This window comes from Phyllobates terribilis, unplaced genomic scaffold (genome assembly GCF_046119375.1).
Source record: "Phyllobates terribilis strain yellow unplaced genomic scaffold, ASM4611937v1 Scaffold_9__5_contigs__length_417890890, whole genome shotgun sequence".
Classification (NCBI taxonomy): domain Eukaryota; kingdom Metazoa; phylum Chordata; class Amphibia; order Anura; family Dendrobatidae; genus Phyllobates; species Phyllobates terribilis.
This window is the reverse complement of record NW_027362769.1, coordinates 392,782,361-392,797,131: the sequence shown is the minus strand read 5'-3', so window position 1 is coordinate 392,797,131 and position 14,771 is coordinate 392,782,361. Positions and strand designations below refer to the sequence as shown.

The 14,771-nt window shown below is 55.4% G+C and overlaps 2 protein-coding genes across 4 annotated transcripts in view; both read right to left on the bottom strand.

Annotated features, from left to right (window-relative positions):
* Position 1: 1 nt before the first annotated feature.
* LOC141162536 (uncharacterized) lies at positions 2-9,364 on the bottom strand. Of its 2 annotated transcripts, XR_012250787.1 has the most exons (13): positions 9,082-9,364; positions 5,535-5,646; positions 5,220-5,313; positions 5,056-5,110; positions 4,796-4,936; positions 1,815-1,975; positions 1,585-1,683; positions 1,356-1,501; positions 1,111-1,282; positions 915-1,027; positions 737-821; positions 316-659; positions 2-275 (listed from the first exon to the last, which is right to left on the bottom strand). XR_012250787.1 is itself a non-coding variant. In XM_073648735.1 (12 exons), exons 1-12 carry the CDS (start codon positions 9,197-9,199, stop codon positions 603-605), a joined length of 1,353 nt encoding a protein of 450 aa, XP_073504836.1. In that variant the 5' UTR covers positions 9,200-9,364; the 3' UTR covers positions 2-602. The 2 variants fall into 2 exon arrangements, 1 of the variants encoding a protein (XP_073504836.1); XM_073648735.1 differs by having other exon boundaries at positions 2-659.
* Positions 9,365-10,645: 1,281 nt separating this feature from the next.
* Positions 10,646-14,771, bottom strand: part of LOC141162541 (sulfotransferase 1C1-like) — a 220,844-nt gene continuing 216,718 nt past the window's right edge. Inside the window, exon 5 of one of the 2 annotated variants that reach the window (XM_073648743.1) lies at positions 10,646-11,647. In XM_073648743.1, coding sequence (XP_073504844.1) covers positions 11,535-11,647 — 113 coding nt within the window. In that variant the 3' untranslated portion in view covers positions 10,646-11,534. The remainder of the gene's footprint in view (positions 11,648-14,771) is intronic. The other variant, XM_073648742.1, reaches the window with a different exon arrangement.

Sequence of the window (14,771 nt, the reverse complement as noted above, 5' to 3'; positions counted from 1 at the left end):
AAAAGTAATGGAAGAACGCGGATGAGATTTCACAGCATGGGAGATGGAGGGGATATACTGCGCCCCCTTCTGGGAAATACTGGCAGTGTCAAGAATCCCTGGCACAGGATAGATGCAAAAAAAATGGCGCCGGCAAAAGGGACTAAGTCTACACAGGAGTGTACTGTGCCCAGATATAGCAGAGCCGAATGTATCACTACAGCGCACAGGGAAGAGATGAAGGAGGAGGCGTTACCTGCAGTCCTATGTAACAGCACAGATAACGTAGATGTGACCTGCAGTCCTATGTAACAGCACAGATAACGTAGATGTGACCTGCAGTCCTATGTAACAGCACAGCTCTGCTACATCTGGACGTCATTGCTTGGCACAGTTTGGCAGAGTCTCGTCCCTATGGGACGCCATGATTTGGGGAGTTATTAAAAAAAAATTCAATCTCAGTCTGTTGTTGCATAATTGGAGGGAGGGAAGGAGCGGCGCTCCGGAGTTATTGCTGGTGATGACGCCCCGCGGACAATACTGTAATCTCTGCGGCAGATGGTCGCTCTCCTCGGGCGAGGGCCGGGTGGACAGGATGGCACCGCGTAGTGTGGGGGGAACCCTCAGCTCATGTCGTGTTCGCCCACGCTCTGCTTCAGGTAATCCTCGTACAGCCGCTTCTGATGGGACAGAGATAATAGTGAGAAGCATCCGACGGGCAGCTCTGCAGACGGGCGCCAGTAGTGGGCGCTCTTACCCTCTTGTGGTCCACCACCTCGGTGACGTAGGCGCGGCGGTCCAGCAAGTAGCGACGTTGTTTCTTGCTCAGAGTCTCCCGTGTTCTGGGAAGGAAACAGAAGAGTGCAGTCAGACAATGATGGGCGCTCACCGGATGTAACCGATGCGGGCGTATTGGCGGGCGAGTGCCCGTGTACCTGAAACATCTCTGTGCCAGGATGAGGAAGAGCAGGGTGAGGAGGAGCAGCGCCAGGAAGGTGTAGAGCACATAGTCCTCCGGGACCATGGACCACAGCGTGTGCAGCGGAGACTGCAGCCGGAAGAAACATCAGCGGTAAGTCTTAATAATGCGACGGATGTCCCCATTGTAAGGACTACTCCCCTCATCCTCACCAAGTAGAGCTCCAGGGTCTCCACTCCAGACAGCCCCAGAAGACTCAGCCACAGCTGGCGGGGGAGGACACCGAACAAGATGGAGGCGAAGAGGAAGAGCGGGAGCAGGAAGCCCGTCAGCCCAAAGAGGCAGCCGCGCGCCCGAGCCCGTCTGTTACTCCACACGGTGTCACTGATGGGAGAGGAGACGATCACACACACGCTCCGGACTAATGGAGACCCCCCCCACTGCCACCAGCGCTCACTCATCCTCCCGCAGTTTGCTCTCGATGCCCTCGCTCAGTTTCTGGCAGTCTCTCCCGAGAGCGTTGAGGGTGGTCTGCACGGTCTGGGTGATGGTCTTCTCAATGGTCTTACACACGTCCTCGATCTGATTGACGCAGCGACTCGGCTGGAAGGAGAAAGTATAATGGTCAGCGAGCAGACACCAGGGGGCAGTAGTGCCGTCAGTCCTGGGGGGGAGGGGGGTCTCACCTTATTGGGGTTGGGGATGTAGATGGTCGGCATGTCGAAGCCGCATTTGTTCAGCCCCGGCCGCTTGCACAACTCCTGGACGATCTGCATCAGGACTCTCTGAAAGGAAAAGCACAGGTCACATCCAGAGCTGTAATCGGAATTCAGAATGTTGTGTGAAATGTAGTGTTCAGAAAGCTACAAACAGCCGCCGCAGCTTTGGAGGAGACTAGAGTATGGTGGACGCTCACCTGCCGGTCGCTCTCTCCTCCGGCCTCGTCCGCTTTGCTCAGGTAGAAGCGCAGTTTGTCTCCGTGGCTCTCGTTGATCCTCTCCACGATGTCCAGGGTCCGCTTACACAGCGCCTGCCCCATCGGGTCGAAGAAGACCAGCACCAGGTCGCAGAGCTCCCCTGAGAGAGACGGCCGAGGTCAGACACCGCCCAGCCCGTACGTCAGACACAGCCCCGCACGTCAGACACCGCCCCGCCGCAGCGACCCCGGCCCGTACGTCAGACACCGCCCCGCCGCAGCGACCCCGGCCCGTACGTCAGACACCGCCCCGCCGCAGCGACCCCGGCCCGTAAATTAGACATGGGCTGGATTACTGGACTTTCTGGATTATCAGATGAAAGAAATTTTTCCTAATATAAATGAGAGACCCCCGATCCTCCATGACTGTCCGTTAAACAGATTCTGCTCTCTCTAAATGGCCAGTTGGGACCCCTCGTCCTTGGCAAAAAAGGAGGGTCCCCATGTCAGTCCCTCACTTCTGTTACCAAACCGAATTAGCAGAATTTCTAAACCATTGGACACTGGATTAAAATGCAGCGATCCAGTCCGCTCCACCCCGTAACCGGCTCGACAAGTCTACACATGAGGAGTGCAGAGTGTGGGGGAGGGGGCATCATGTGCTGATGACACACAGATCTACCTCTCTGGACCCGATATCTCCTCCTTACTAACCAAAATCCCACAATGTCTGTCCGCTATCTCATCCTTCTTCTCTGCCAGATTTCTAAAACTTAACATGGATAACAGAGTTCATCCTCTTTCCACCATCTTATTCATCCCCCCATCTGACCTATCCATCAAAGTCAATGGCTGCCCACTCTCCCCAGTCCCTCAAGCTCGCTGCCTTGGGGTAACCCTGGACTCTGATCTCTACTTCACACCACATATCCAAGCCCTTTCCACCACCTGCCGACTCCAACTCAGAAATATCTCCCAGATCCGCACATTCCTCAGCCATGAATCTGCAAAAACACTAGTGCATGCCCTCATCATCTCCCGCCTCGACTACTGCAACCTCCTGCTCTGTGGCCTCCCCTCTAACACTCTCGCACCCCTCCAATCTATCCTAAACTCTGCTGCCCGACTAATCCACCTGTCCCCCCGCTATTCCCCGGCCTCTACTCTCGGTCAATCCCTTCACTTGCTCCCCATTACCCAGAGACTCCAGTTCAAAACCCTAACCATGGCATACAAAGCCATCCACAACCTGTCTCCTCCATATATCTCCGACCTAGTCTCCCGCTACATACCTGCACGCAACCTCCGATCCTCACAAGATCTCCTTCTCTACTCCCCTCTTATCTCCTCCTCCCACAATCGCATACAAGATTTCTCCCGTGCTTCCCCCCTACTCTGGAACTCTCTACCCCAACACATCACACTCTCACCTACCGTGGAAACCTTCAAAAGGAGCCTGAAGACCCACCTCTTCCGACAAGCCTACAACCTGCAGTAACCAAAGCTCCACCATACCGCTGCACGACCAGCTCTACCCTCACCCACTGTATCATCACCCATCCCTTGTAGACTGTGAGCCCTCGCGGGCAGGGTCCTCGCTCCACCATACCTCTGCACGACCAGCCCTACCCTCACCTACTGTATCCTCACCCATCCCTTGTAGACTGTGAGCCCTCGCGAGCAGTGTCCTCGCTCCACCATACCGCTGCACGACCAGCCCTACCCTCACCTACTGTATCCTCACCCATCCCCTGTAGACTGTGAGCCCTCGCGGGCAGTGTCCTCGCTCCACCATACCGCTGCACGACCAGCCCTACCCTCACCTACTGTATCCTCACCCATCCCTTGTAGACTGTGAGCCCTCGCGGGCAGGGTCCTCGCTCCACCATACCACTGCACGACCAGCTCTACCCTCACCTACTGTATCCTCACCCATCCCTTGTAGACTGTGAGCCCTCGCGGGCAGGGTCCTCGCTCCACCATACCACTGCACGACCAGCTCTACCCTCACCTACTGTATCCTCACCCATCCCTTGTAGATTGTGAGCCCTCGCGGGCAGGGTCCTTGCTCCACCATACCGCTGCACGACCAGCTCTACCCTCACCTACTGTATCCTCACCCATCCCTTGTAGACTGTGAGCCCTCGCGGGCAGGGTCCTCGCTCCACCATACCGCTGCACGACCAGCTCTACCCTCACCTACTGTATCCTCACCCATCCCTTGTAGATTGTGAGCCCTCGCGAGCAGGGTCCTCGCTCCTCCATACCACTGCACGACCAGCTCTACCCTCACCTACTGTATCCTCACCCATCCCTTGTAGATTGTGAGCCCTCGCGAGCAGGGTCCTCGCTCCTCCATACCACTGCACGACCAGCTCTACCCTCACCTACTGTATCCTCACCCATCCCTTGTAGACTGTGAGCCCTCGCGGGCAGGGTCCTCGCTCCACCATACCACTGCATGACCAGCTCTACCCTCACCTACTGTATCCTCACCCATCCCTTGTAGACTGTGAGCCCTCGCAGGCAGGGTCCTCGCTCCACCATACCGCTGCACGACCAGCTCTACCCTCACCTACTGTATCCTCACCCATCCCTTGTAGACTGTGAGCCCTCGCAGGCAGGGTCCTCGCTCCACCATACCGCTGCACGACCAGCTCTACCCTCACCTACTGTATCCTCACCCATCCCTTGTAGACTGAGCCCTCGCGGGCAGGGTCCTCGCTCCTCCTGTACCAGTCGACATCACGTTTTGTAAAGATTATGTAAATGCTTTGTTATGTATACCCCGATCACATGTAAAGCGCCATGGAATAAATGGCGCTATAATAAATAATAATAATGTGAAGAACAACCAAAAATTGTCCTCAGGCCCCTCTCCAGAAAGGTGTGCGATGGTCGTCTGATAATCCAGAATATTTAGTGTTATCGTTCCAGATTAAAGGAAGACAACCTGGCACAGTTATCAGCAGTACACTCACCCAGCCACAAGAGGGCTCTGTTCACATCAAAGGGGTACTTCATGTCCCCGTCCACCAGCCCCGGGGTGTCCACGAACGTCACCAGGCTGAACTTCTTCTGCCGTGAGGTGGAGATCTCCGTGCACAGGTATTCAGACACTCCTGCAGGGGGTGAGAGCGCGCGTCAGGGGTGGCCGGGAAGCGGGGGTCAGCGAGGAACGCATTTCAGGGGCACAGGTCGGGGGGGGCGCCCACCTCACAGCGGGGTGAGGGCTCCTTACCTTGGAAGGACTGCAGGGGCTTGAAGTGCGGGTACAGGTGGAGGGTGGCATCGCCCTGCAGGAGAGATTAGAGAGAGAAGTGAGGTCAGGCAAGAGCCACCCCGGAGCTGACAATCTAATCTCCATCGTGGGGAACATCCGTCTCCTGACCGCCCTCCGCTCACCGTCAGGGACTCCCTCTTGCGGCCGCTCGTTATGAAGGCGAATCCTTGTGTTTCTATAGCGACGCCGGTCCGCTGTATGTGCTCCTCTATGTACCTGCGGAGGACGGAGACACCATGAGGGCCGGGGCCCAATAACCTGCCGGGGTCAATCAGGGGCGGAAAACGCACGTGAACAGGTGAGAGCAGGCGGGGGAGGGGAGAGTAATGTCAGGGGTCTCTATCTGATGATACTTGAGGATCATTATGCTCCCTGTGCAAGTCACCGGTACCCCCCCACAGCCTCATCACCCACCACCACCCTTCCCCCGGCCTCACCAGTTGATGAAGCTGCTCTTCCCGGCCGAGTGATTCCCCATCAGCATCACGGTGATCTTCTTCCTCGGAGGGAGGAACGTGAGTCCGAGGTGAGAGGCGAGAGCGATGAGACCTGCGGAGAGGAGAGCGGAGGGGTGAGACGTATATACACAGGAGGGAGAATATACCAGGGCCCAGGACACAGCCAGGAGGGGCCACAGTGCTACACACCAGCTGCCAGGGGCTCCTAGTAGTGATGGGGGGTGGGACTTACCACAATAATAAAATAGGGGGACAAAGGAGCGGGCACACACACACACACACACTGCAGGGGGGCACAGGAGGGAGAGGTGGAGCACACACAAACACACAACCACAGGGGGGCACAGGAGGAGGGGGCGGGGACACACACACACCACAGGGGGGCACAGGAGGAGGGGGCGGGGACACACACACACACACCACAGGGGGGCACAGGAGGAGGGGGCGCACACACACACAACCACAGGGGGGGCACAGGAGGAGGGGGCGCACACACACACACACACACACACACCACAGGGGGGCACAGGAGGAGGGGGCGGGGACACACACACACACACACCACAGGGGGGCACAGGAGGAGGGGGCGGGGACACACACGCACACACACAACCACAGGGGGGCACAGGAGGAGGGGGCGCACACACACACAACCACAGGGGGGGCACAGGAGGAGGGGGCGCACACAAACACACAACCACAGGGGGCGCACACAAACACACAACCACAGGGGGGCACAGGAGGAGGGGGCGCACACACACACACAACCACAGGGGGGCACAGGAGGAGGGGGCGCACACACACACACAACCACAGGGGGGCACAGGAGGAGGGGGCGCACACAAACACACAACCACAGGGGGGCACAGGAGGAGGGGGCGCACACACACACACACAACCACAGGGGGGCACAGGAGGAGGGGGCGCACACACACACACAACCACAGGGGGGCACAGGAGGAGGGGGCGCGCACACACACACACAACCACAGGGGGGCACAGGAGGAGGGAGCGCACACACACACACACACACACACACACACACACACACCACAGGGGGGCACAGGAGAAGGGGGCGCACACACACACCACAGGGGCGCACAGGAGGAGGGAGAGGTGGGGCACACACAAACACAACCACAGGGGGGCACAGGAGGAGGGGGCGGGGACACACACGCACACACACAACCACAGGGGGGCACAGGAGGAGGGGGCGCACACACACACAACCACAGGGGGGGCACAGGAGGAGGGGGCGCACACAAACACACAACCACAGGGGGCGCACACAAACACACAACCACAGGGGGGCACAGGAGGAGGGGGCGCACACACACACACACAACCACAGGGGGGCACAGGAGGAGGGGGCGCACACAAACACACAACCACAGGGGGGCACAGGAGGAGGGGGCGCACACACACACACACACAACCACAGGGGGGCACAGGAGGAGGGGGCGCACACACACACACAACCACAGGGGGGCACAGGAGGAGGGGGCGCGCACACACACACACAACCACAGGGGGGCACAGGAGGAGGGAGCGCACACACACACACACACACACACACACACACACAACCACAGGGGGGCACAGGAGGAGGGGGCGCACACACACACAACCACAGGGGGGCACAGGAGGAGGGGGCGCACACACACACAACCACAGGGGGGCACAGGAGGAGGGGGCGCACACACACACAACCACAGGGGGGCACAGGAGGAGGGGGCGCACACACACACAACCACAGGGGGGCACAGGAGGAGGGGGCGCACACACACACACAACCACAGGGGGGCACAGGAGGAGGGGGCGCACACACACACACAACCACAGGGGGGCACAGGAGGAGGGGGCGCGCGCACACACACACACACCACAGGGGGGCACAGGAGAAGGGGGCGCGCACACACCACAGGGGGGCACAGGAGGAGGGGGCGCACACACACACACAACCACAGGGGGGCACAGGAGGAGGGGGCGCACACACACAACCACACGGGGGCACAGGAGGAGGGGGCGCGCACACACACACACAACCACAGGGGGGGCACAGGAGGAGGGGGGGCGTGCACACACACACACAACCACAGGGGGGGCACAGGAGGAGGGGGGGGCGTGCACACACACACACAACCACAGGGGGGGGCACAGGAGGAGGGGGGGCGTGCACACACACACACACACACCACAGGGGGGGCACAGGAGGAGGGGGGGCGTGCACACACACACACACACACACACCACAGGGGGGGCACAGGAGGAGGGGGGCGTGCACACACACACACACCACAGGGGGGGCACAGGAGGAGGGGGGGCGTGCACACACACACACACACACCACAGGGGGGGCACAGGAGGAGGGGGGGCGTGCACACACACACACACACCACAGGGGGGGCACAGGAGGACGGGGGGCGTGCACATACACACACACCACAGGGGGGGGCACAGGAGGAGAGGGGGGGCGTACACACACAACCACAGGGGGGTACAGGAGGAGGGGGCGCGCACACACAACCACAGGGGGGTACAGGAGGAGGGGGCGCGCACACACAACCACAGGGGGGCACAGGAGGAGGGGGGGCATGCGCACACACACACACACCACAGGGGGGGCACAGGAGGAGGGGGGGCATGCGCACACACACACACACACCACAGGGGGGGCACAGGAGGAGGGGGGGCATGCGCACACACACATCACAGGGGGGGCACAGGAGGAGGGGGGGCGCGCGCACACACAACCACAGGGGGGTACAGGAGGAGGGGGCGCGCACACACACACAACCACAGGGGGGTACAGGAGGAGGGGGCGCGCACACACACACAACCACAGGGGGGTACAGGAGGAGGGGGCGCGCACACACACAACCACAGGGGGGTACACGAGGAGGGGGCGCGCACACACACAACCACAGGGGGGCACAGGAGGAGGGGGGGGGCGCGCGCGCGCACACACACACACACACACCCCACAGGGGGGTACAGGAGGAGGGGGGCGCACGCACACACACACACACACACACACACACACACCCCTCCCCACAGGGGGGCACAGGAGGAGGGGGCGCGCGCACACTGCAGGGGGACACATGTGAGGGGGGCACAGGAGGAGGGGGGGCACAGGAGGAGGGGGGGCGTGCACACACACACACACAACCACAGGGGGGGCACAGGAGGAGGGGGGGCGTGCACACACACACAACCACAGGGGGGCCACAGGAGGAGGGGGGGCGTGCACACACACACACACACCACAGGGGGGTACAGGAGGAGGGGGCGCGCACACACAACCACAACCACAGGGGGGGTACAGGAGGAGGGGGCGCGCACACACAACCACAGGGGGGGTACAGGAGGAGGGGGCGCGCACACACAACCACAGGGGGGTACAGGAGGAGGGGGCGCGCACACACACAACCACAGGGGGGCACAGGAGGAGGGGGCGCGCGCACACTGCAGGGGGACACATGAGAGGGGGGCACACACACTGCACTCCACACCCGCCGGTCCTCACCGTTCTCCGTGTCCGTGTACAAGTCGTGGCAGTCTCTCAGGATCCGCTCATTCACAGACACGGCCCCGGCCATCGCCTCCGCATTAGCGGCCGCCCGAACCTTCACTTTCCCCGACATGTTCACTTCTCCGGCCCAGCTGTACAGAGCCGGCTTCACTCACTACCAGAGAAACAACGTGCAGCCGGGACTTGTAGTCCGCGTACGAAGGAAGGATCAGGTAAATCCAAAGATGACATCACCCGAGAACACTACATTTCCCAGAATGCTCCGGCCTGGTGACGTGACCTGACGTGCAACGTGTCAAAAATAAGAAAAATCATAGAGTTCTAAAATGGCGACACAGGAGAGGCATTTCCGGAAAAAGTGGAAGTCTGAGATCCGCCATCTTTGTTAAGGGTATAGACGTTTATTTCTTTATTTTATTTGTTAGTTACATAAGTATTATATATATATATAAACTTCTCACAATGTACAGAAAGATGAGATGATGGGAGTTGTAGTACTGAGGGGTTAATGAGGCGGTATCACACAGAATAGGATTAGATACACGGCTCAGCAGACGGTATCACACAGGATAGGATTAGATACACAGCTCAGCAGACAGTATCACACAGGAGAAGATTAGATACACAGCTCAGCAGACAGTATCACACAGGATAGGATTAGATACACGGCTCAGCAGACAGTATCACACAGGACAGGATTAGATACACGGCTCAGCAGTCAGTATCACACAGGATAGGATTAGATACACGGCTCAGCAGACAGGATCACACAGGAGAGGATTAGATACACAGCTCAGCAGACAGTATCACACAGGAGAAGATTAGATACACAGCTCAGCAGACAGTATCACACAGGACAGGATTAGATACACGGCTCAGCAGACGGTATCACACAGGAGAAGATTAGATACACGACTCAGCAGACAGTATCACACAGGACAGGATTAGATACACGGCTCAGCAGACGGTATCACACAGGATAGGATTAGATACACGGCTCAGCAGACGGTATCACACAGGAGAGGATTAGATACACGGCTCAGCAGACGGTATCACACAGGAGAGGATTAGATACACGGCTCAGCAGACAGTATCACACAGGATAGGATTAGATACACGGCTCAGCAGACAGTATCACACAGGATAGGATTAGATACACGGCTCAGCAGACAGTATCACACAGGAGAGGATTAGATACACAGCTCAGCAGACAGTATCACACAGGAGAGGATTAGATACACGGCTCAGCAGACAGTATCACACAGGAGGGGATTAGATACACGGCTCAGCAGACGGTATCACACAGGAGAGGATTAGATACATGGCTCAGCAGACAGTATCACACAGGAGAGGATTAGATACACGGCTCAGCAGACAGTATCACACAGGAGAGGATTAGATACACGGCTCAGCAGACAGTATCACACAGGAGAGGATTAGATACACGGCTCAGCAGACAGTATCACACAGGAGAGGATTAGATACACGGCTCAGCAGACGGTATCACACAGGAGAGGATTAGATACACGGCTCAGCAGACGGTATCACACAGGAGAGGATTAGATACATGGCTCAGCAGACAGTATCACACAGGATAGGATTAGATACACCGCTCAGCAGACAGTATCACACAGGAGAGGATTAGATACACGGCTCAGCAGACAGTATCACACAGGATAGGATTAGATACACGGCTCAGCAGACAGTATCACACAGGAGAGGATTAGATACACGGCTCAGCAGACAGTATCACACAGGATAGGATTAGATACACGGCTCAGCAGACGGTATCACACAGGATAGGATTAGATACACAGCTCAGCAGACAGTATCACACAGGATAGGATTAGATACACAGCTCAGCAGACAGTATCACACAGGATAGGATTAGATACACGACTCAGCAGACAGTATCACACAGGAGAGGATTAGATACACGGCTCAGCAGACAGTATCACACAGGAGAGGATTAGATACACGGCTCAGCAGACGGTATCACACAGGAGAGGATTAGATACACGGCTCAGCAGACAGTATCACACAGGATAGGATTAGATACACGGCTCAGCAGACAGTATCACACAGGAGAGGATTAGATACACGGCTCAGCAGACAGTATCACACAGGAGAGGATTAGATACACGGCTCAGCAGACAGTATCACACAGGATAGGATTAGATACACTGATGATATACAGTGACTTAGATACACAGGCCTCGGTATACTGGATGGATCTGCACATGTCTCTCTGGAGTCTGTAGTGGGATTATACTTCCTCACATGACAGGGGGCAGCGTCCGTCCTGTGCTGGGACTTGTAGTTCTAGAGCAGCACCGGTACCAGACCATTACTACACAAGTCCCAGAAACAAAGGGAAAAGTCTGAGTGTCCAGAGATCCGTCCGTCTGCAGGCAGTGCGCTGACGATGCTCCCGCTGTCCGGAATCCTCAGAGACGAGTGCGGAACGTCAGCGTCGTCCCCTCCATTCTTCTGCCATATTCCTCCTCAAACACTTCATCCTGCGCCACTGTGAAATGATTCCTCCAGTCTCCTACGACGCCTGGAGGAAGAGCGGTCTCTATAAGGCCATGTTCACACCTCGGTCCAAGGTCTGGACCCGACATGCAGCAATGTTACTCAATAATCCGAGGGGCCATGTGAAAATCATCACAGCCGGCGGTCTCGTCTTCTCTGTATCGAACGAGACTCATGGATACAACTCAGTGGGTGCATTTGGAGCACTGTGGATGTCACTGTTATTATGGGGGCACTGTGGATGTCGCTGTTATTATGGGAGCACTGTGGATATCACTGTTATTATGGGAGCACTGTGGATATCGCTGTTATTATGGGGCACTGTGGATATCACTGTTATTATGGGAGCACTGTGGATATCACTGTTATTATGGGAGCACTGTGGATGTCACTGTTATTATGGGAGCACTGTGGATGTCGCTGTTATTATGGGAGCACTGTGGATGTCGCTGTTATTATGGGAGCACTGTGGATATCACTGTTATTATGGGAGCACTGTGGATATCGCTGTTATTATGGGGCACTGTGGATATCACTGTTATTATGGGAGCACTGTGGATATCACTGTTATTATGGGGGCACTGTGGATGTCACTGTTATTATGGGAGCACTGTGGATATCACTGTTATTATGGGAGCACTGTGGATATCACTGTTATTATGGGAGCACTGTGGATATCACTGTTATTATGGGGGCACTGTGGATGTCACTGTTATTATGGGAGCACTGTGGATATCACTGTTATTATGGGAGCACTGTGGATATCACTGTTATTATGGGAGCACTGTGGATGTCACTGTTATTATGGGAGCACTGTGGATATCACTGTTATTATGGGAGCACTGTGGATATCACTGTTATTATGGGGGCACTGTGGATGTCACTGTTATTATGGGAGCACTGTGGATATCACTGTTATTATGGGGGCACTGTGGATATCACTGTTATTATGGGAGCACTGTGGATGTCACTGTTATTATGGGGGCACTGTGGATGTCACTGTTATTATGGGAGCACTGTGGATGTCACTGTTATTATGGGAGCACTGTGGATGTCGCTGTTATTATGGGAGCACTGTGGATGTCACTGTTATTATGGGAGCACTGTGGATGTCGCTGTTATTATGGGAGCACTGTGGATATCACTGTTATTATGGGAGCACTGTGGATGTCGCTGTTATTATGGGAGCACTGTGGATGTCACTGTTATTATGGGGGCACTGTGGATGTCACTGTTATTATGGGAGCACTGTGGATATCACTGTTATTATGGGAGCACTGTGGATATCACTGTTATTATGGGAGCACTGTGGATGTCACTGTTATTATGGGGGCACTGTGGATGTCACTGTTATTATGGGAGCACTGTGGATGTCGCTGTTATTATGGGGGCACTGTGGATGTCACTGTTATTATGGGAGCACTGTGGATGTCACTGTTATTATGGGAGCACTGTGGATGTCACTGTTATTATGGGAGCACTGTGGATGTCACTGTTATTATGGGAGCACTGTGGATGTCACTGTTATTATGGGAGCACTGTGGATATCACTGTTATGGGGGCACTGTGGATATCACTGTTATTATGGGAGCACTGTGGATGTCACTGTTATTATGGGGGCACTGTGGATGTCACTTATTATGGGAGCACTGTGGATGTCGCTGTTATTATGGGGGCACTGTGGATATCACTGTTATTATGGGAGCACTGTGGATGTCACTGTTATTATGGGAGCACTGTGGATGTCACTGTTATTATGGGAGCACTGTGGATGTCACTGTTATTATGGGAGCACTGTGGATGTCACTGTTATTATGGGAGCACTGTGGATATCACTGTTATTATGGGGGCACTGTGGATGTCACTGTTATTATGGGAGCACTGTGGATATCACTGTTATTATGGGGGCACTGTGGATGTCACTGTTATTATGGGAGCACTGTGGATGTCGCTGTTATTATGGGGGCACTGTGGATGTCACTGTTATGGGAGCACTGTGGATGTCACTGTTATTATGGGAGCACTGTGGATGTCACTGTTATTATGGGAGCACTGTGGATGTCACTGTTATTATGGGAGCACTGTGGATGTCACTGTTATTATGGGAGCACTGTGGATATCACTGTTATTATGGGGGCACTGTGGATGTCACTGTTATTATGGGAGCACTGTGGATATCACTGTTATTATGGGGGCACTGTGGATATCACTGTTATTATGGGGGCACTGTGGATATCACTGTTATTATGGGGGCACTGTGGATGTCACTGTTATTATGGGAGCACTGTGGATGTCGCTGTTATTATGGGGGCACTGTGGATGTCACTGTTATTATGGGAGCACTGTGGATGTCACTGTTATTATGGGAGCACTGTGGATATCACTGTTATTATGGGGGCACTGTGGATATCACTGTTATGGGGGCACTGTGGATATCACTGTTATTATGGGGGCACTGTGGATGTCACTGTTATTATGGGAGCACTGTGGATGTCACTGTTATTATGGGAGCACTGTGGATGTCACTGTTATTATGGGAGCACTGTGGATATCACTGTTATGGGGGCACTGTGGATATCACTGTTATTATGGGGGCACTGTGGATGTCACTGTTATTATGGGAGCACTGTGGATGTCGCTGTTATTATGGGGGCACTGTGGATGTCACTGTTATGGGAGCACTGTGGATGTCACTGTTATTATGGGAGCACTGTGGATGTCACTGTTATTATGGGAGCACTGTGGATATCACTGTTATTATGGGGGCACTGTGGATGTCACTGTTATTATGGGAGCACTGTGGATGTCACTGTTATTATGGGAGCACTGTGGATGTCACTGTTATTATGGGAGCACTGTGGATATCACTGTTATTATGGGGGCACTGTGGATGTCACTGTTATTATGGGAGCACTGTGGATATCACTGTTATTATGGGGGCACTGTGGATATCACTGTTATTATGGGGGCACTGTGGATATCACTGTTATTATGGGGGCACTGTGGATGTCACTGTTATTATGGGAGCACTGTGGATGTCGCTGTTATTATGGGGGCACTGTGGATGTCACTGTTATTATGGGAGCACTGTGGATGTCACTGTTATTATGGGAGCACTGTGGATATCACTGTTATTATGGGGGCACTGT

Excerpts from the sequence above, each read along its gene's own strand:
- LOC141162536 (XM_073648735.1), bottom strand. The coding sequence starts at position 9,199 with ATGTCGGGGAAAGTGAAGGTTCGGGCGGCCGCTAATGCGGAGGCGATG. Across the intron at positions 1,684-1,814 it reads GAGGAGAGAGCGACCGGCAG|AGAGTCCTGATGCAGATCGT; the intron begins GTGAGCGTCCAC and ends TTTTCCTTTCAG. Across the intron at positions 1,028-1,110 it reads AGACCCTGGAGCTCTACTTG|TCTCCGCTGCACACGCTGTG; the intron begins GTGAGGATGAGG and ends TTCCGGCTGCAG.